Genomic DNA, 21,710 nt, shown 5'->3' on the forward strand with positions numbered 1-21,710 from the left:
TGAGAGATGCTTCATCCTGATCAGCTCCTGCAATCCACAGCTGTTCCAGTGGTTGTATAATAATTTCTGAACCACTGAATTCTAGTGCCTTTTGAGAAAAAGCTGCAAATTCACTTTGCTGATTTGCAAGAATGTGCAGAGGTAAAATTTTGTTTTACAGTACTGATCATCTCTATGGGAATTTTTGATCTCACTGTAAATGGGAGCTTTTTTTGCTTCTTGTTTTGTAGCTGTCTTTGCTGAACATGTCTTGCTGTGAAAGCAGACGGATTCAAGGCCCTCCTTCTCACCATGCCATTTGGTCAGTTACTTGTAAAGGAGACATCTTTGTTAGTGAGCCAAGTCCTGAGCTGGAGGCCGGACCCCAGCTGATGCCGTGTGATCAAATGTAAGAGGCTTCTGAAGCTGTTCTTTGTGCATGGGATGCCATCCAGCAAATAATGTCCTGTCAGTTCAGTGGCTGTGATGGGCTGTTGGAGTGTGTAGTACACTGCAGATGCCTCTCACTGACAGGGTTAATGGCTGCCTTCCTACTCATGATTGCACATGAAGAAATTCACCAAATCATATTTGAATTCTTAGATGCTTGGAGATATCCTTGTGATTTCAAAAGCCTTTCTCACTGAGATCCCATTTTTTGTAATTCCATCTTTAATGTCATAAGAGATAACCTAAACTGAAATTGCTGTAATTGGAATATAATTTGAGCTTTCAGTTTTATCTGAGTCAAGAAATCTGAAATTCTCAATTCTCCATAGACACTGCAGTCCAGGAGCAGTTTCTCGACAATTTTTATGACAACTGTGGCAATATGGCACTGCAAAGCCCTCTGCAAATACCATCTGCTTTTGATGGCTGTTCAGGAGGAAATGCTTTCAGCTGGCAGCTGCTTTCACTTACAGGTTGCACAGTGGTTGGACAAGTGAGCAGAGAGGTTCCCTGTCCTGAAGATTCCTGGGTTGCTGGTGGGGGAAGCAGACATTCCTGAAGGATGAGGTGTTGATCAGAGTTCCTTCTCCTGCAGGTTCTGGCGGCAGGTGGGAGGTCACCTGCGGCTGATCGAGAGCAACAGCCGGGGCGTGGTGTGGGGCATCGGCCACGACCACACTGCCTGGGTTTACACGGGGGGATATGGAGGTGGCTTCATCCAAGGTACAGCTTGGCAGTGACAAATGCAATCATCAGTGGCTGTTGGAATTTAAAATGTCACGTCTTCAAGCTTTAGCTGTACTCTAATCCACATTGTTTATTCCTCACAGGACTGGCCAGTAGTGCTGATAACATTTATACACAGTCAGATGTGAAATGTGTTTACATCTATGAGAACCAACGGTGGAACCCAGTCACTGGATACAGCAGCAGGTAATTTACTTAATTTACTGTATTTATTTACTTTAATACTACTACAGTCAGATGAAACAAGGCCTTTGTTCTAGCTTGGAAGAGTTATTACACTTACTCTATCTTCAGTCTCCTCCAACATTCACAGTTAACCTGTGATGGAAGGAGCAGTGTTTCTCAATTTTCTAATTTGTAATTATCCATTCAAAATGTCATTATGACAAAATGTTACCATTTGTGATTTGTGCTTTGTGACTGCACAAAGTGTGCCTACTTGCAGTATCTTTCCCTATTTAAGGCCAGAAAGAAAAGTTATTAGCATCTATATATATTCCTATATATATTGTGCTAAATACACTGGTATAGTATATTTGAGCAAAAATATTGAAAAATACATATCCACATATATGGGATTCATGTTCCAGCTTTAAATGGTAGTGAGGAATATCACTCTGCAAAGAAACATTTACATGGTCCTCAAGTTTATTATAACTGGAAGCAATTGTACAGATTCTTTCCCACAATGTTCATCACTCACATGATATTTCTAAATACAGAAATTACTGATGGCAGTGTTTTGTGTATGAAAGCAGGAAGTGCTTCTAAAAGGCTTTTCTTCCCTCGCCTTTTAAATTCCCTGCTATAAATGACCTTGCCTTCCTTGTGCACTGTTCCACCACCACAGAGGTCTGCCCACAGACAGATACATGTGGAGTGATGCCTCTGGCCTGCAGGAATGTACAAAGACCAACACCAAGCCTCCTTCTCCACAGTGGTCTTGGGTAAGTTATGTCTTACAATTTTTTTACTAAGAAGTCCAGGCTTAGCAAGTAGGATACAAGACTTGAGTTCAAGGGGCCCAGATTTTCTTCTGGGATTTGTTGTAACATTTAACCTTGTTTTCCCCATTCATAACTAGCAATAATCTTCCATAGTCAAAAGAATGTTAAACATTGAGTGGGTTTTTTTGTTTAACATCACTTAGGTACTTTTCCCTTCAGCTGAATTTAAAAGATTTGGGAACCTCTGTATGTATTTCAAGTATTAGAAGGTTTCTAGCACGTCATTGTTCTCCAAAAGGTGGAGGTAAATAGAAGAAGAGGTGTTTAGGAGACATGAGGTGTTGATTGTTATTCCCAGTGTCCCTGTTTGCCCACAGGTCTCAGACTGGTACATTGACTTCAGCCCGGCGGGCGGCACGGACCGGGAGGGCTGGCAGTATGCAGCTGACTTCCCAGCGTAAGGAGACTCCTCTTCACCAAATCCCAGACTCCAGTCCTCACTCCTTCTCATTTCTGCTTTGCACATTAACTGCCCTTTGACAGGGACACAACACTGCCTCGGCCCCCCCCTTTTTGTGGGCACGCTGAAATTTGCAGGGAGGGTGGGCAGCAAGGTGAACTTGGCAAACTGTCACTTAAAGAATTTTAAAATCAGCAGGGATGCCTGGTGGGCAGATGCTCTCAGTGCTCTCAGTGCTCTCAGGCTGGCACTGACACTGGAGATGCTCTGACATCCTCATGAACATTGTTTAAATCTCTTTTGGTAGGTCCTACCACGGCCACAAGACAATGAAAGACTTTGTCAGACGGAGGCGCTGGGCAAGGTGAGGAACCTCAATATAAATAAGTTTTGAACTTGAATTGCTCTCTATGTCTACTTCAGTTATGAAGTGAAGAGTCTTGTCACCCAATCAACAAAAGGAAAAGAAACCTGAAATAAATAACCCAGCAGAAAAACTGATGACCTTTAGCATTATGTCTCTAATTGTAAGTCTCTATGGGTAGTTACCCTACTGAATTTTGTGGGATCTGTATATAAAAGTCAGACAGTTCTTCTATACAACTGATTTTCCTTATGGTAAGTGATTAAGGAATAGTAGACACTGGGTATATCAGTACATTTTAGGTCACATGTAACTGCTGGTTATATTATATTAATTGTTTCAACTTAGGAATTCCACATATTTTGTGCTGGGCCACAGATAGTCCAACCCTGTTTCAGTCAGAGGAAATGTCCAGGTGGAACCCAGAAAACAGCAAACTGCCACTATATTCTATAAGCTGGGAAGTCTGTACATTCCCTGTTTTTCCAACTTTTCTATGCTTTCTATACTAGAGCATCTAATAGCTGTGCTAATTAATTGCTAATTAATAACTTACACACTGCTGGGTTTGGTATTGATGCTACAAAGTATTTTGTCCCTTGTACAAAAAGCTTTGAAGCGAGGTTCTGAAGCATCAAAAGTGTTATTTCATGACATGCAGCAAAACAAACCCAGTAAATCAAAATGGTAACTTGAAATAAAATAAGCAATTGGAGAAATACCCTCTAGTCTAAACACTTCCTCTTGTTTTTACTACCAATTGAAAACTGAAAACAAATAGGGAACTGCTCAGGGTTGGATCTGGTTTTTCAGAACTGGAAAACTGAAAAAAAAGAGGAATGTCCTGATTTTTTTTAGGATATTCTTCATACACAAAATTGTGGTGATGGTACAGTCTAACATAATTTCCCTAATCAACAGCACTACTTTGGTGTCATTTCCACAGAAAAAGTACACAAAGTCCCAGCATGACTTATCAAATCTGTCATTTAGAGCTGCTTTACCTCTGTCTACCTCAAAATGCTACATAACCCTTTTAACAATCCAGCCTAAAAAAGAATTGTAAAGTTATTCCTTCAACCATTCCAGATGAAGCAATGAGCTGGGTGTGGAGTTCCCTCTGCAGTTTATTATCCTGCTCTTGCTCAGTGAGTCTGAGAGAGCTATGGAGCAGTGCAGCACCAGTTGCAGACTTCTTGGGTGGGCTTGGTTTTATAAAGTAACTTAAAAAAAAACCAAAAAACAGAAGCTTTGAGAAATCAGTATTAGTTCAAACTTCAAAACCTGATGCAAAACATGATTGACTGTTAAAAACCTCTTTCAAATTAAAAATACTAATATTTAATGAAAAGCACTGCCTAATGAAAAGACTTTAGGACTGGAAGTCAACAATAGACTGGGCAACCAATTCACTTATAGGAGGTAAATACTTCTGACAGGTTTGGGTTTTTTCTGCTTCAGAAAATGTAAGATAGTCACCAACGGGCCATGGCTGGAAGTGCCTCCTGTTACCCTGTGGGACATCTCCATAATTCCCAGTTCAGATGCAGATGATGAAGAAGCAGTAGCACTGTGGGCAATCAGTGACAAAGGAGACGTGCTCTGCAGGCTTGGAGTGACACAGCAAAATCCAGCTGTAAGGCTCCCTGTTTGTTTTTACTGTTTATTGATGTATTCAGTGTAATGTGCAAGTACATACAATCACACAGGGCCCTCCCTCAAAGCACCTTGTTCTTTTTCATCCTTTGTGTCCCAGATTTGGAAGTCCCTGTCCATCAGCTGTAGCACAGTTTGCTGCCCACGTTCCTTATAATAGTGCTTCTCTTGCATAATCTACCTGAGCTTGTGCCACATCACCTGCAGGAGCCTCTCTCAGCTCCTGGCTGTCTTCTCATGAAGCATTTTACTTCCACTTTCTGCACTGGCAGCTTAGTTCTTCTTTTTTTTTTTTTTTTTTTTTTTAATTGTTGATAACAGGATAATAATTCCTTTCTCACTTAAAGGAATTGCTGAGGAATAGACTCTGTGAAGCATGATCCCAGTCTAGTGCCTCTTGATACCAGCAGGATAAAAACCAGGAAAAGCATCTAAGAAAATAGTAGAATTTGGAGGAAAACTACAAGAAATTGAAAAATATTTAAGAATTTTTTTTTTTTTTCTTTTCTGATCTGTAAAGCAGTGCAGCAGTGAGAACTGGAATACTGTGTCTGGAATCTGAAATCCCCTATCAGTTGACTTTTGTGAGGAATTAAAAAAAAAAAGAAGGGTCTACTCCAGCTGTTCAGAGACATGTAGATATCTAAAATGCAGTGATTTTAATAGAAAAGGCCCTTCATTGTCCAACTTAGTTGCATATCCAAATATCTTTTGAGGATCAGCAGCCTCGTTTCTGTTCAGTTGTAAAGTTATGTAAGATTTATCCTTCAGAATGTTTTTCACTCTGTTGGTTTTTTCTCATTTGGTAATAATCAACAATATTTTGTCATGGAGGTTTTAACCACTGCTTCACAATTCATCTCCCATGATTTGTTAGGGAACATCCTGGCTGCATGTGGGAACAGATCAGCCCTTCATTTCCATCTCCATTGGAGCATTTCACCAAGTGTGGGCTATTGCTAGAGATGGTTCTGCTTTCTACCGGGGCTCAGTGTCTCCAAGCAAACCTGCAGGTAAGAACTTGTACTTTATCTTTTGCTCTACTCCACTGCCATGTCTGAAAAAGTCCAATCTGTTTCCCACAGGCCTTTCCCATGGCAGCACATGCAAATAATACAATAATTATAGCAGTTAATTTGCTGTTCACAAATTTGCTGAGTAATTTAAAGTGTTCATTTGTAAAAAAAAAAATCTGTTAAAAATATATCAAATGTGATGTCATTCACAGCTTTCCTGCATAGCAATGTATTTCAACTGCAGATATTCCATGCCTAATTCTGTTTTTTCAATGCTTAACTCAAGATTTTTGACCTTTAGGTGACTGTTGGTACCATATCCCTTCACCTCAGAAACAGAAGTTAAAGCAAGTCTCAGTAGGACGAACATCTGTGTTTGTCTTGGATAAAAATGGTAAGGATTAAAAAAACTATTAGTCAGTGCTACAGAAAGTACAGTCTATAGCAGGCTGATTTAAAAAGGAGAGGCTAAGTTAGAACTGGACAGATGATTACTGGTGCTCCAAAGGGAGTAATATTTCATATTGAAGGATTTGGAGTAGCAGTGCACTTAAGTACTGCTTCTGAAGCTTGGTTGTTGTTCTATGTGATAGTGCCCTGGGTAACAGCAATCCAGAATCTGTGCTCTGGGGGAGAATACACAGATAAATGTCAGAGAATTGCATGGCCGGGTTTTGTCTAGAATCCTGCTCCAAAACAGATAAATCATGAAGCAACTTTTATACAAAAAACAAGCCTTGAACACCAGATTCAGAAACCTTCATCTCATTTAGCTTTGTTTTCTAGTGCGTAGTTCCTTGAACACTTTTCCCCAAGAAGTTTTACGAAACAGAATATTTGCTAATTTTTATTAACAATAACTACAGAAATACAAATTCCAAAGTGGGAACTTCGTTTTGTCCATCTCTATAACACATTAGCCAAAAGTGCATTTCCCCTGAATGCAGAAAGAATGAATTCCTGATTTATGTTGTTTACAGCACTTCAAGCAGCCATGCTGGGCTGTAACCAGCACTCTTTGTTTTCCAGGCAATCTTTGGTACAGGCAGGGAATCACACCCAGCTACCCTCAAGGATCCACCTGGGATCACGTTTCAAACAACATCCGTAAAATGTCCATAGGGCCCCTGGACCAGGTGTGTTTTAAGCTTCCTTGTATCTCATTAGTTTATTAAGAATTATGTAGAACATACTTCATTAATTAAACGTTCTTCAGGCTTAGTTTTATTTTGTTCGACAAAATGTTGGTGTAAATGCAGGAATCTGATAACAAGAGAAAAATTCATACCAATGAAATAGTGATAGAATTAAGGCCTCTGCTGTAAAAAAACTCATTATTTTTTTTCCCATTTCTTTTAACAAAGCTACATATTTTAACAAGGCTTTTTATATATTTAATCTCTTTCCTGCCAAGTCTTATCTATCTGGCAATGTTCTAATTATAACACTGCTCTATAGTTTGTTTGGGTGTTTCCCTGCCTAAATTAGAGCATTTTCAGCCTATTGAAGAACAAGACTGATTTTTGATTCTTGAAAGGGGTCAGTCAGAGATTTCACATCTGGGAAGAGCAGCACATTTGACTGCCTCTCTCTGCTTCCTTGAGGTGTGGGTGATAGCTGACAAAGTGCAGGGCAGCCACAGTCTGAGCTGTGGGACCGTCTGCCACCGGACTGGTGTCCAGCCAATGGAGCCCAAAGGCCTCTCCTGGGATTATGGCATTGGGGTAAGTGCTGGGGGCACAGAACTGCCTGAAGTTGTACATCCTAATGTCTGTGGGCTCACAGAGAAAGGGAAGTGCCATCCTGCCCAGCTGGCCAGCATTGGAAAGCTTGGGTACACCTGCAGGATGTGGACATTTTCCTTCAGGTTTAGGTTCCTTTTTGAAGTTATTATAATGGGCTCTGTAACCATAGCTGGCAAGTTGTTTATTTGCATTTGATAAGTACTCATTTTATATAGGCAATTTAAAAGTTACAATGAAAAAGCTAGTGGAGTAAGAGCCATTTAAAAAAAACAGTGGATTCCTTCCTGTCTGCACATGATTATTCCTCATTGTTGTACCCTGTAATATTCTCAATGTTTTGAGAAAGGCTATTTCAAGGTTTTGCCACCTTTTAAGTTGGTGGAACATCTGCAGTGGCTCTATTATGAATGCCTGACCCTACTAATCTCAACTCCCCATGATAAAAAACAATCCTTAAGTTTACCACCTCTGTAATTCCTGTCAGGGAGGTCTGCAGCATTTTGTTTCATTTTACAAGGAGCCTTTTTCTGATTCATCCCAGAGCAGGATTACTTTCCTCATGAACAAACAACATAAACTAGCAGTGCACATAAAGCATCACATCATGTACAGCACTGACAGGGTGATGTTTCTCCTTTTGAATTTCTGTATCCCTTTTCACAGGGTGGGTGGGAGCACATTACAGTCAGAGGAAATGCAACAGAAGCATCTCGGGCTGCTGTACCTGACACCGCTGAGGAAAACCCAGCAGCATCGAAGGAGGGAGAAGATGAGGAGAGTAAAGGGAAAACAGAACACTCTAAGACCCCTCTGATGGTCAGTGAAAGTCAAGAATTGGACAGAAATTCTGTTAGCTGTTAAACTGTTGCCATCTACATATTGCTAACAAGTAGTAGGCAATAGTTTAAATATAAATCAATGTCTGCTGCTTGGAGAGAAAAACATGACAGTTTTGTGCTACTAATATGTTTGACTGAACTGAATGGGGTATTTGCAATGGGGTATTTTAAGTACTGAATCCTTCTACTGCATCTTGTGTAAAATGTGACTTGATAGAGTTTATAGTTTTGTCAAAGCAGGCAAGGTTTTTAACCACAATGTATTTCTGACCCTTTACCATAGCTGCTACACACCATACAAATGTGAATATCTGCGCCAATCATCACTGGATTTACTTTTTTTTCTATGCTCCCTACATTTCTGTCATACTCACACATCTTGCACACTGTCCTTGAGATTCATCTTTGAGCCCAGATGAAGATGTTGTTTCAATTTGAATGAATGGTAGGCAAGCACAGCTGGTCCTGTTACACATGCACAGAGCTCTGCTCATGGGAGGGCTCTGTGTGTAAGGATGGTGTTGGGTGAGGCTGTTCTTGTTCCCATCAGCAAAATCAAATTCTGTACAACTCTGCTTAGGCTGCAGTTACCAGGAAGGGCCAGTTTTTGCTGTCTTTGCTCACAGTGAGCAATGTGTTAACCAGGCAGCAGAACCCCTGGTTTCAGGGATCCACTGGAGAGCCCAGTCCTGGTCAGGTGGGTTCAGCAATGTCTCACTCTGAACTGTCACTGCAAGTGCTGGGAAATCATTTCTGTCTTCAGCTGAACTGAAACTGGGATAACTGAGGTCCACAGATGCCTGCCTAAGGAGGCTGAAAGGCACCAGACTCTGGCTACTGTGTTCCAGATCATTGCAAATTATGCTTTCATACTGTACAAGTCAAGGGAAGGTCTTAAATTCTGCCCTTACAGTGGTAGGAATGCAAAACCACTTTAGTGAGAGCAGTGGAGTTTGCCAGCGTGCACTTCAGAATGAAGCTCTGCTTTTCTTCAGTAAGTGATTTATTAATCCCTTTTTCCAACATGAAATCATTTTCTATTCTCAAAAAGGCTTTTTTTCCTGACTTATTTATCATAATTGGACAGTTTACATAATTTCTCCTCTCTGTGTGTGACTGTATATGAAGCTATTTTTATATGATGAATAGTTTGGTGTGGTCTGAGTACTGTATTTGTAGAAGTAAAACTTGTTTGCACGTATTTAAAGAATATATTTGGTATTTAATGCCAAGGAAAGCACTGTTTCCAAGTCCAAATGTGAATGAAGAATGAAGATGCTTTACTGTTAAAAAAAGAACCTGTTGATCTTTCCAGTATGTGATTAGAGATTTCTGATTTATACATATATTGTGGGAGAACCATAAATAATGTGTTGCATTAATTACCATAATAGATTTTGCATAACTTGCACAGTATCTTGTCCAAATAAATAACTTTATTACATGTATTTTTAGAGAATTACTAGGATTGTATTTTTTCTGCATTGTTTCAAGATTTTTCCTTTTAATAGTCAGTGTTTACATCTCCAACAGTCAACCTATTTGCATACAATAAGATTTATAACATACTTTTGCATTTTTCCCCATATTGCCAAGTTTCACTTACTTTACTGTAAAAAGCTGGGTTTATGTGAAAAAAAAGTTGTTAGTTGTTTATGTTTGAGTACTAAGTATTTGCCTTCTAAAATATTATTTAGAAAATTATTTAATTTAAAAATATAGTGTCATTATTGTGGCTAGTTAAAATACAGAAAAGTGACTTTAAACTAAAATAATTTTGAAAAATAAAAGTAATTTATCAGAAAAAAAATGCTTCTTACAAAATCCCTTTTGACAGTTCCAAGAACACAGACTTAGTAGCAAAGTACCACTGTGGAACTAGCAGCTGTAATTCCATAAAAATGCCTGTGTCCAGAAACTGCCTGTCCCTTGGGGATTGCAGAGTTCAGAGAAGGGATAACTTTCACCTGCCTCCTTGGCTGCTGTATTTATAGCTAGATATGTGCCATTTTGGGCTTAATATTTGAATGCCTCTGGTTGCAGAAAGTTAAAAATACACTGCCCAAGCATTAATCTCGGTATGTTTGGAGCAATACCAGCATACTTGGTTCTTAAAGTGCAATTCTTCATCAACAGCACTGTTAAAAGACTGGATTTTGAACTTGCTGGTTCCCTCTTTCCACCAATGCAACCAAACAGCAGTTCAAACATAACTATCCCACAAAAACATTCCAGGGATGTTTACTAGCTGGAAACTCTCATATAATGACCTTTAAAGAATCCTACAAAAAAATTACCATCATCTACAACTGCTTGGTCATCACTTACTGTGTGACCTTACACAGAGCCACTTTGCTGACCTAGAGGGTGGGAAAAAACCAAATAATATCAACATCTCTTACCTGAGGAGGTGCTGAGTGGGATTCCTGGAAGAAAAGGCCTTGGTGTTACTGCCTGACCCCTTGTAATCAGTGTATAAATACACTGAGGGTTAATTCACCCACACGGGGCAGCTTGTGAATGGAGTAAGATCCAGCACTGTAATGACAAGTTAAATCTCTAAGAGACTCTGCAATTCTTTCATTAACATTTGAGTACAAGAGGGGCTTAATTACATTTATTTTAATGTGATAACAGTTTAACAACTAAGTTAATTCCAGCTGAGGCAGGATCCAAGGGTTTTCTCCAGTAGGCAACCACATGTATAGACTATTGTATTGTTCTACATCATAGCTATATATTGCTGTGGTGGAGAAAGAAAATTCACATCCCTTACCAGCCTGTGTGGGAAGCCTCACCGTTCATTCTGAATTACATTGTCATCCCCTCAGCTGTGCTGCAGCAAACTACAAACACATTCCAAACTGCACAGGGCAGCAGCACAGTCCTTTTGTGATGGATTTGATAATCACACATTCTTCCTCAGCCCCCATTCCTCCTTGGACAGCCTTCCTCTGCAGGAAAAGGACCACAACACAAACCATTATCAATCATAGTGATGCATGAGGGCCAAATGTTTCCTGTGCCATCACAGACAGTGCAGCAGCCTCCTCTTCCATGGGGCATGTGGGGAGGGGGAGCTGTGACACAGGGGCTCCATGGGCACCACACTTCCAACTGAGGCCACTCCAGCTTCAGGTGCCCCAGGTGTGAGAATACAAGAAGAAATGAGAGTTCCTCACTGACATAAAATACAACTTTTTACCACAGAAAGGGATGCGGGAGGGGGGAAAAAAAGCTCATTTTTCTTTTTGAAGAGTTTCTGCTTCATTTATTGGTTTATAGTATCAGAATCTAACACTAAACCAGAAAGAATCTGATCACATCACAGACTTCATTAGCAAATAATTTAAACTGGCCAGAGCATTGTCTAACTTAAGACTACACTAAAGCATTTTTATAATTGTCTTGGCAAAAGTAAGTAATTTGTCCCTTATTTATTATTTGTATTACAATGGCACCCAGACACCCACTAAAGAAAATCCCCATGAGGCCAGATGCTCTGGAAACACAGACCAGAACTGTCCTTACTCTAGAGAGCTTACAATCTAAGAAAGCTTTGCAGATGTTTTTATCAACAAATGTTTTATGCCTTGTAAGGTTCAAAATTACCAGGAGAGATCCAAAGAAGTTAAATATCAAGATAAATATTCAGATTTGGTGACCAGTTTCCCATATGTGCCACTTCAGTCACCAAGTCAGTCAAATGCTGTCATCAATTTTAATCTTCTCTAGCATGGGAGATGAGTCATTGAAAGGCTGGTGAACAGAGGTACAGCCAAGATTCTCAACAAGGAACTCAGGTGACACAGACTTGGAAGGCTCAACTCACTCTAGTCCAGGTAGGATAATTTTCAGAAGTTACTAAATCATTATTTCAAGTCAACTCCAGTGTTATAGGATAGGTTTCCAGACCCTGGCACACCACAGAAACACATTCATTATGCTCTGAAAAATTCTGAGGGTTTAAGGTAATTTTTGAATGTGCCATATAAACTATAGCCATGAGTGTTACCTGTTTGGCTTTTTAAGGAAAAAAAAAAAAGGAGAGACTGGAGGTAAAAAGAATCTTTCTAAGCCACTAGGTAATGACATGTATTATGATGCATAAAGGAAAAACAATGACAGTAGTAGCTGGCAGTTGGTGTTTTGGCTGAAGTTATGAATCTATGTGGAATATTTCTGCAGATGTTCCTCACGGTCATCCTCCCCATGCTGCTGTTGACAATGCTGGTACAATTTGGATCCCCGGGCTCCTGCTATCCCTTCTACTGCTGGAATGTGTCCATTGGACATATTGAGGATAATGGAGGTCAAGGATTTAATGTAGTTTTTGGCCAGTGTCAGAGTCTCTATTTTGGAAAGTTTGTTCTCGGCTCTGACGTGAGGGATGACCTCGCGCAGGGCCTGGAAGGCGTTGTTGAGCTTGTGCATCCTCTGCCTCTCACGCTCGTTGCTCTCCAGCCTCCTCAGGAGCCTGTCCTTGTTGCTCCAAGGACACTTGCCTCTGCCTGTGGAGACCTTGCTGCTCTCCTTGTTTCCCCCATTCCTCCTTTCTTTGCGTCGCAAGCATTTCACCAGTTCCTTTTTTCTCATTGCTGGCTCTTCGGAAAATGCTTCTTTGTCAACAGTTGGCCTTTGTTTCTTTCCTTTGGTTCTAGTCTTCATGTTTTGTTGGATGGACTGGTATTAATTATCAATGTGCTGTAAAAACATAACACCAATATTCAGCTGGGAGGAGAGCTTGCAGTGGGAGCAGAAGGCAAGTGAATGGAACCAGCGAAACAAAGATGCAGTGAATCACCTACTGAAAAAAAGATGCCTCTACTTTCTTAGAAACAGGCATCAAAGCAGAGAGATTTTTCCTTTATCATTGTACAAAACAGAAAATGGTTTCCAAGTCGATTCAGTCTTTCTATAGAAAAGTGAACCACAACTCCAAAAATACAGCAGTCAGTCAGGTCTGCTAACACATAACCTCTGTTTGATCTGTTATGCTGCTGTTGTCTCCCAGCTCCTCGCTACCCCATGGGTGTAATAAAACCATGCACCACTTCAATGTACACATGCTGGCTTAAGGGGGTATTAGACAGACCTTCAGGCTCTAATTCAAAGTAATTTCTCCTTGAACTCCTGGTAATTGGTTTTTGAAGGCGCAGGTTTCTACTGTGAGAGGAGTCCACTAGAGGGAAACATGGCACACTCTCAGGGAGAAGCTCTGAGCCAGCCACGTGTTTTCAGCTGCAGCATTTCTGTGTTCTGGGCTAGTCCCCACCACACACACTCACAAAAAAATCCCAAAAAACAAAACAAAACAAAAAAAAACTAACACCTTTCCCTCTTCCAACATCAATGCAATAATGGCAGGTCTAAATTGCAGTTAATTCAACAGCAGCAGAACAGGCTGTTTTCTGAGTTACCCCAAAAAAACACAGCTATGTTCCTTCCTCTGCATTAATGACAGCACTGATATTTTACCCCCCTCAGTCCATATTCTGTGCCCACACTACATCTGAAGACAACAGCACCACAGCAACCCTGCCTCTAACAACAACCATCAGTGTTACTAAGAGACATTCCTAAAATATGTTCTTTCCAGTCTTCCATGTAGTCATAAACAGCTTTGGTCTAAAAAATATATATTTTATGCAGATATTGTGTAGGAGCAGTTTGAGAATTGGTGAGCCAATAAAAAATTAAGGAAAAAGGAGGAAAAAAAAAAAACCCCTAGCCCCAGATGTGAGGCTGTTCCAGTACAAGACATCAAACATATCTGGAGCAGGTGGTGGCAGGTCCTGGCTGTGCTGTGGTAAACACCACCTCCTGTCTCGTTTCTCATTTCTTTAAAGCCATGTTCAGCTGCTGGGCTTGCACAGTGACTCAGTTCTCTGCCTATGAGGACATCCTGACTATCCCCAGGTTCCTTACTACCAGAGAGGCAACTTTACCAAACAGGACAGGAATTCACAAAGCAACTGGGTTAGACCAGCATCCAGGTAATGATAGCTGAAAGACAGCACCAAGCAGCTTGTATTGTGGGAGATTAAAAATGCTGGAGACACACAGGTATCTTCAGAGAGAAAACAGGTCCAAAGACAAGCACTGAATTTGTTCTGGAGCCTTTGTGTAACTCACTTGGCAGAAAGGACACAGCTACAGGACAGCACAGAGGAGAGGGAGCTTCCCTGCCCAAGCACAAGGTGCACTGCTGGGGAGTGCTGCTGTTTGGAAGAAAACACAGGACTTGGTGAAGAGGAGCCAGCCAGGAGAGAAAGTTGGAAGAAGATCCAAGAGCAAGCAAACTTCAGCAAACTGAGAGAGCAAAGTCATCTTTATAACTGCAGGCTGGGCAAAAGCAAACGGGGTACCATGGGATAACAAGGTGCCTAGCTGGCAGGTTTGCTCTCAGACTGCCACTGCTGTAACCTGGAGAAGCAACCTTACAGAGTTCCAGGAAGGTGGTATGAGAGTGTGCAAGGAGCAACAGACTGGAGTGGTCAAGAGAAACCGAAGAGAGAGAGCAGCCAAATACCAACGCATTTAACACCCTCTGCAGCCATCTACCAGGGCTGCCATCCCTTTTCTGTGACTTACCACTCCACCTGCTGCTGAGAACGCGCCCGAGGCCCAAGGGGCAACGCGGCCGAGCCCCAGGGGAAGGCAGGAACAAGCAGCGAGGGCTGTGGGGGCAACAGGGAGGGAGTGCTGTGTGTCCTGTGAGCGAGCCGGGGGTGTCAGCAGGGCCCGGGCCCGGCCCCGGCACCCCCGGCAGCGCTGTCCGACCCCGCAGGCAGCGGCTCCGCAGGGCCGGCGCTGCCCCGGACACGTCGCTTTAGCGGCGGGGGCGGGCCCGGGCCCGGCGGGCGGGAGCTCCGGGCCCTCGGCGGGCAGCACCCACGGGCCGGGGCACGGCCGCAGCGCCCGCTCGGGGCTCCCCCGCCTTCGGGTGGGCACGGGGCTGGCGGTGACACAGGGGACACCGGCACTGCAGCACCGCGGCTGTCACTGACACTGCGCCGGGCACACGGGGCTCTGCGGCGCGGGAGGCGCGGGCCCAGGGCCTCCCTCAGCCGCTGCACTGACCCCAGGGCTCCTGCAGCCGCTGCACTGACCCCAGCTGGAAGGGGACAAAGTCTGTCTCAGCTCTGCAACTTGTCACAGCACCCCTGTGACTCAGGCCCACAGACACAGCACTGCCATCCCTTTGAGAACCTGCTGCTCATAAAGTTTGCAAGTTCTCTAATTCTTTGATAATATGTTCTATATAAGGTGACCAATTTAGTGCCATGGGATCTTTTGCATCTGTTCTCATTAATGACCACTACCTTGGTCAAATTTCAGCCCTGTGGTTATATTTTACCTAATGAAGTCAAGTCATCTTGATATCAGTTTCTCATTCCCAGGTCACAACAGGTGCCAGCACCCAAGGGCTGCAGTGTGAGGTGGGGGCTTCCAGAAGAGGCTCCATCAGTTCTGCCAGGGCTGCCCTGGACCCTCCATCCCATTCCTCCCGAGAGCAGGGAAATGCAGCACTCTGCTCCTGCCTCACCCGGTGCCCAGCCTGCAACAGCCCCAGCAGCTCAAAGGAGCTCCCAGTACACACTTTTATTTACCTGGTGATTTTTGGTCCTTTCAGCACATGCACTTAAGACTGAAAAAACCCAAGCAAGTCTTCTAGGAAGACATTCAGTGAACACTGAGAAAACATCATGAAGCTCTTTTCTGAATTTATGTATTTCAAAATCACCGTTCTTCCTACAGATCATTAATTCTATGATTAAAAGCAAAATTCAGTATTCAGAATTACACTGTTTCTGTTTTAATTATTGGTTCTCTACTGACTGTGTACACACTTTACCTGAAATTCACACAAGGGTGATGATACTGGAAGAATTTAAAGATGACTACACTATTTAGCACGGACTCATCTGCTGTGGCTTTGAGCTTTTGGAACTTTCTCAACCTCAGGAGACTAATAAATATATCTTACAGTAGAACTACACTGCTGGCATCTGTTTAAAAATGAACAAACAGACAAAGAGATTATAAATATATAACTGTATTTTATTTTTAATATTAAATATTTTTAAATTACAAGCAGTTTCTTGAATCACACTATGCATGATAATCAATATACAGTAGAAATTACAATTTAAAAATGTACACAATTTAAAGACATTTGACCTGAAATTTCATTAACTATGATATATTGCCATAAACCTCATACCTGTATTAAATTACAATAGGAAAACCTCATACCTATGATTTTGTTACATAGTTTCTCATTTACAAATAGAATTGAACATTATATATACACACACATCAGTACCATTTATCATTTAAGTTACACCTACATCTGTGCAAGTTCAAACAATTTCATAAACAAAACTAACTGTAAGTCATATTCAAGTTTCTGAAAAACAGGCTGCTGGTATTACAAATACTTATTTTCAATAAGTTTATATGATGTTTGACTCTCCTCTAGATTTCTTCGCATTTTGTACTGAACCCCTTAACATGTATGACTTAAAGCTGAAGTAATTTTTTGAAGTAACTCCGTTCTTATTTAAGGCTATTTCTTATAAGGCTAATGTACTTGGATTCCACCTTTCACCAACTCCAACACAAATAGCCAAGTCACTGACACCCAACAATGCTGACATTTTAGGATAGTGCTTAATCATTAAAAAAAAAAATAAAAAGTCTTTCTACCAACCAGCCTCCTCATGAAAGATTGAGTATTACACAAAAATCTGCTAAAAATACTGATAAAAAGAATGAGGCTTAAATGGCTTTCATTAGTGCATCAACAAGGATATGAAAAAACAGCTAAATCTGCTCATTTCCATGAAAATGGCAATTTCCATAAATGCAGTTATACACAGTGTATCTGCAGCTGGGGGATTTGGGAGAGTACAGGTACTCCCACTGAAACTGGACACCTGTTGCTCTCCTGGGTTCTCACTACAGATCCTAATGTTCAAACAAAACTTCTTTAGGTGGGAAAAATCAGACCTTTTAAATATCTTTAGTAACCAAATTGAGACAATGCCTTCATTATTCAAACAATCCAGGTATTCTACTAGAGAAGGAATTAAGCTGTAATCAGTCCTCATAATAAACCATTGAAAATAGATACATGTACTTCTAAAATGGAGACCAGGCTTAAGTAGCTAGTGCAAGAAATTACATAGAGTGTAATGAATGATTTGGAACAAATCCCCTCATTATAATGTAACATGTTGGAATTACTGATTCACCTTCATTGTGCCACTTGACTGTCAGGCAAATATTTAAGTATTGCTAATAGTTGATCAGATCTTTAAGCATCATTTTTTACCCCAAAAGATAGTTTATATTATTGCAATCCAGCCTACTGGATTACTGAAATTAAAAATTATGTTTAAGTGATCTGAGTTAACTTTAAATATTTAATTTCTCTTCATTGTACAGCTAAAAAGGACATTGCCTTGCTTAATATCATACACATCTAGTTTTGGAAAAAATGCTCCTTTGGCAATTCATTAGCATTGAGTCCATTTGGACAAAGGAGTAAACTTTCACTTCCTGTGTAAGATTTTCTTTAAACCCGGGTAAAGAATAAAAATCTTAGATTTCCATCAAACAAAGGAAATTCATGATGTGCAAGATACAAACATCTGATTTTCCAGAATTACAGGAAACAAAATGCACAACCAAATTACATTATTATGGAGCATAAGCTTTTATTCAACCCAGGACTATTTTTAAAATCAAATTATTCAAAATTAAGGCTGAACTCCAGGTCTGACAGGTTTTTCACCATTCAAGGCAGACAAGCCCACATGTTCTTTGCAGACCATTATGGAGTTTCATTCTTACTATGGTGAGAATTAAAGACAGTCGAGGTACCCTAAATCTAGCTGTATCAAGGAGTTTAACGTTGGAATGATGGAATTTCTAAACAATAGTTTGTGCACAAGGTCTATTACCAACATTTAAAAGTGTTTTCAGTAGCACACAGCTTCCTTAAACCCTCTACAGTATATACTGTAAGCCTGTATTAAGAACTACTTGACTTTGCCTTCTAAATAATGTTTTGGGAAAGGTCCATAAGAAAATTCAGTTCCTCATACTGAAGAACAGTTCTGACTAACTCTGAACCTGAGTGCCTCATCAAAAAGATCTCAATTCATTGGCAACTTCAAACAACATGGTAACTAAATCATTCCCTTTTAATCAGTATGGAAGCCGTTCTGGTTTAAGGGCTAAATAATGCTGAGAAAAAAGCAGTTAACATATTCCTGTCATTTTTTAAAAATACTTAAAAAAACAAAATTAATACAGAGGTATACAAAAAAAGAAATCATACATCTGAAAATATCTAGTCCTCCCATCTCCATATGATGAAAATTCTCTGGTGACTGGATCTGGACACAGAGCACTTGGACCACCATTATCTTAAGCCCTGCCAAAACAGCCACTAAAATACAAAGTACTTCATATTTCAGTGCATTTGTATTTTAGTATAGGTAAACAAATACAAAGCCAGGCAAACTGTTCCTATCAGTGTTTCCTACAGATCTGAACTGCATAAGGCATTCCAAGAAGTCAGGGATTTGTTTCTCAACTGAACTCACTTTGGAGTAATAATTAAGGATAACTTTTTCTGAGCAGTTTAGAAGATTAAATCAGCTAAATGCATGGTAGAGCAGTAAGGTTAAGCCCCCATACTGTCTTCCCTTGCCTACAGGCTTCAGAGCAAACCTATTGTACTGCAGCCTTTGTCCAAGATGCATTTCAAGATGGACCATGGAGCTCTGCAGACATCTTAAAATGGATCTGGCCCTATAACAGGTGCAAAACTGGGCATTAACCATTAGTCAAAATCTTAATTGTCATAACATCACTGAGAGGTAGATTTACCACAGGCCTCTGAATGGAGCCCCGATCTGCAGTCAGCAGCAGAGTGAGCTTCAAAATTCACAGAATGTGCAACTGAAGGGCCAAGTGTACCCAAATCCAGTCTACTGAAATTAGTCCTTTTATAAGATTCATAAATTCCAGAGTTTTGTACAGCCAATTTTTCCTCTTCTTTCTCCAAGGCAGAAATTGTAGTAAAAACTGGAAGGCCCTTAATTGTGATATAGTCAGATGCTGTTACAGTTTAAGCAGTCAGTAGGATCATACGTGGGAATTGAGACAGTATCTCTTTCATCTAAAAATTCCAGAGTATAGAATATATTCTTTTCCAGTTTCCTATAAAACATGAACACTAACAACCATTCTATAACCATTATCATTTTAGAAATGGTACTGAATACAAGATTTCAGCAAGTCTAACATAATACTCAGAATTTATGTACGTCTTACAAGTACCGTGCATAGCAAAGGCTACAAAAAGGACAAATCAAACTGGATAACTGGGCCAATTCAACTTGTCTTATTTTCCTTGAAAGATTTAAGATTTTGATTCTGTACATCATCAGGAAATAAAGGAAGAATAATCCATAGTGCAATTGTAATAAGCAAAGTAATATGTAGTGATATCTTTTTGAATAAATATGGCTCACTACTGATCAACTATCATTCATACAGTTCCATCAACACAGCCACCTGTTGCACAGGACAGTTATACACAATTCTACAACAGGTGTATGTTCAAATAGATAATGAACTACATGGAAAAATATAAAAAGAATATTATACAATCTCATACATAAACCAGACTGTAGTGTAATTGCTTTACTTGTCTTTAAGTTATCTGAAAAATACTTCAAGTACTTGAAAACAGCGGCAGAATCGTCTTTCAATGAAAAGCAAAATTGCACTGATTTAAAAATACATTACAAAGTTAAATACACATTCAAATTAATGTCCTGATTTAACATTGCTTTCAGTGTTTACTTCCATTTCTCAGTACTTCTTGATTACCTGTGTTACTCCAGCAGGATCCAGAGTTTAGATAAAGAAGTTTCAAACACAAATATGTGTTTTATGTATGGAGTCCGAGCAAGTTTAAATTGATTTAATCTTTTTCTCCATCTTCACTGCTTCCTGTTAGTAGAGGAAAAGTCATAAGAAAAAGTGAGATTCTTCTGCACAACCCTCACTTCTTGGTAAGACTCTTGCTAGAACCTGGCACTCTGCTGTTTTGCCATTCCAAGTTTTAGTTAATTTTTCCCTACACTTTCAACTACTGCAAACATTTGGTTCATTTATTCATAGACACCTGCTTCAATCACACAGTTCAATGTCACTTCTTAGGACACACAAGGCAACACAGGATCTCCAAAATATTCTCTCTTATCTGTAAGTTACTAAGCAGCAAAGATTATCTAATCAATAAGCACAATACAAGAACAATACAACTCTATATAACACTGATTACCTATTTATAGACATTGACCATTAGCAAGGCTCTGCAATCAGTAATATTTATTTTTAATAATGCAATGTGTTATCAAGATTAATAATATGCCAGATTGATTCAAGTATGCTTATTTTTTCTCCCCTTAACCCTCAAAAATGTATCAAAGGTTAAAAAAGCTTTTGGTTTTTGACAAGAAGGCTTGTTAATAAACACTGCTAGTACTCAATATTGCTCTGAATGGATTGTTTGGCTTTCCTAACAAAAGCTATCTTATTCACAGCTCTGCAATTCTTGAGAAAATATCAAGAATGCAATGTCTAAAAAGCAATAGGAAAAGAAACTAAACTGTAAAATAAGTTTACACAATAACAGCAGAAACATTATGTTCCTGGCATCCTCATCCTGTGCAATGAAAACAATTGTGACTTAAGACAGTGCAATAACCAGAATTAATAATTGCCATAGTGTGGGAGATGCAACAGCAGAGCTTCAGGGATGCAGAGGTTTCATTTATACAAATACAGCACTACAGTTTTAACACAAAAACTGAGAGCTTGTCCTGTAAATGTTCCCTAGGCTGTTCAACCACAACTTTGTATCAACTTGGACACAAATAATAATTTGGACACAAATAATCTCAATGGAAAACAATGTCTTAAGTGAAACATAAGACCAGACAAACTTTTATAGTGTTAAAAAATGTACTTCTACATTTGGTATTTAAATAGAACAAGACTTGTTTTATCTGTTAGAAATTAAAACTGTTATGTAAAGATAAAAGTATCTTTAAAGTAATTATAATAACTAAATCACTTACCTCCTTGCTCTATATCTGAATCTGTAAGATGTGTAAGAGAAAAGCTTGCCATGTTTGCAGGAGAGATGGAGAATCTGGAATAAGGGGATGAATGTGACCAGTTCTGATCAAGAGTCCGGGAAGGTGGAGGTGGAGAGAAGTACTTTGATGGCTGAAGGGGTGCTTTAGAACCAATGAGACTATTAGCTGCCTTGGATATAAAGGATGGCTCTGGAGAAGAGAAGTCATCATCCCACTCAAAACCCCCACCTTGGGGAGGGAGAAAAAAAAAAAAAAAAAAAAAAAGAAGAAAAAAGCAGCATTACAGCAATGTCATGTAAGGTCACCCAGAGCTGTAC

General features: G+C 40.1%; 3 protein-coding genes across 5 annotated transcripts in view; 1 reads left to right on the forward strand and 2 right to left on the reverse strand.

Annotated features, from left to right (window-relative positions):
- Positions 1–168: 168 nt before the first annotated feature.
- On the forward strand, positions 169–9,858 carry LOC130259465 (tectonin beta-propeller repeat-containing protein 1-like). Its single transcript, XM_056503763.1, has 12 exons — positions 169–388; positions 1,025–1,152; positions 1,260–1,362; positions 2,027–2,123; positions 2,501–2,580; positions 2,891–2,947; positions 4,409–4,583; positions 5,481–5,616; positions 5,921–6,013; positions 6,649–6,755; positions 7,224–7,343; positions 8,028–9,858. Exons 1-12 carry the CDS (start codon positions 246–248, stop codon positions 8,223–8,225), a joined length of 1,437 nt encoding a protein of 478 aa, XP_056359738.1. The 5' UTR covers positions 169–245; the 3' UTR covers positions 8,226–9,858.
- Positions 9,859–10,620: 762 nt separating this feature from the next.
- On the reverse strand, positions 10,621–15,221 carry BHLHA15 (basic helix-loop-helix family member a15). Of its 2 annotated transcripts, XM_056503765.1 has the most exons (3): positions 14,798–15,221; positions 14,339–14,424; positions 10,621–12,907 (listed from the first exon to the last, which is right to left on the reverse strand). In XM_056503765.1, exon 3 carries the CDS (start codon positions 12,869–12,871, stop codon positions 12,371–12,373), a length of 501 nt encoding a protein of 166 aa, XP_056359740.1. In that variant the 5' UTR covers positions 12,872–12,907; positions 14,339–14,424; positions 14,798–15,221; the 3' UTR covers positions 10,621–12,370. The 2 variants fall into 2 exon arrangements, with proteins under 2 accessions (XP_056359740.1, XP_056359739.1); XM_056503764.1 differs by lacking the exon at positions 14,339–14,424 and having other exon boundaries at positions 14,798–15,220.
- Positions 15,222–16,061: 840 nt separating this feature from the next.
- LMTK2 (lemur tyrosine kinase 2) overlaps positions 16,062–21,710 on the reverse strand; it is a 37,527-nt gene continuing 31,878 nt past the window's right edge. The window contains exons 13-15 of one of the 2 annotated variants that reach the window (XR_008841639.1): positions 21,373–21,621; positions 20,117–20,239; positions 16,062–16,215 (exon numbers count right to left, since the gene is read on the reverse strand). Coding sequence is in view for 1 of the 2 variants with exons in the window: in XM_056503762.1 (XP_056359737.1) it covers positions 20,211–20,239; positions 21,373–21,621 (278 nt within the window). In the remaining variant the exon portion in view is untranslated. Of the gene's footprint in view, positions 16,216–16,246; positions 20,240–21,372; positions 21,622–21,710 lie in introns of those variants that run through there. The other variant, XM_056503762.1, reaches the window with a different exon arrangement.

Source organism: Oenanthe melanoleuca, chromosome 14 (assembly GCF_029582105.1).
Source record: "Oenanthe melanoleuca isolate GR-GAL-2019-014 chromosome 14, OMel1.0, whole genome shotgun sequence".
In the NCBI taxonomy this organism is placed as follows: Eukaryota; Metazoa; Chordata; class Aves; order Passeriformes; family Muscicapidae; genus Oenanthe; species Oenanthe melanoleuca.

What these genes read in the sequence shown, in the direction of transcription:
- LOC130259465 (XM_056503763.1), top strand. Translation starts at nt 246, where the DNA reads ATGTCTTGCTGTGAAAGCAGACGGATTCAAGGCCCTCCTTCTCACCAT. An exon ending in TATGCAGCTGACTTCCCAGC is followed by an intron (nt 2,581 to 2,890) that starts GTAAGGAGACTC and finishes CTCTTTTGGTAG; the next exon opens with GTCCTACCACGGCCACAAGA. An exon ending in AGACGGAGGCGCTGGGCAAG is followed by an intron (nt 2,948 to 4,408) that starts GTGAGGAACCTC and finishes TTTCTGCTTCAG; the next exon opens with AAAATGTAAGATAGTCACCA.
- BHLHA15 (XM_056503765.1), bottom strand. Translation starts at nt 12,871, where the DNA reads ATGAAGACTAGAACCAAAGGAAAGAAACAAAGGCCAACTGTTGACAAA.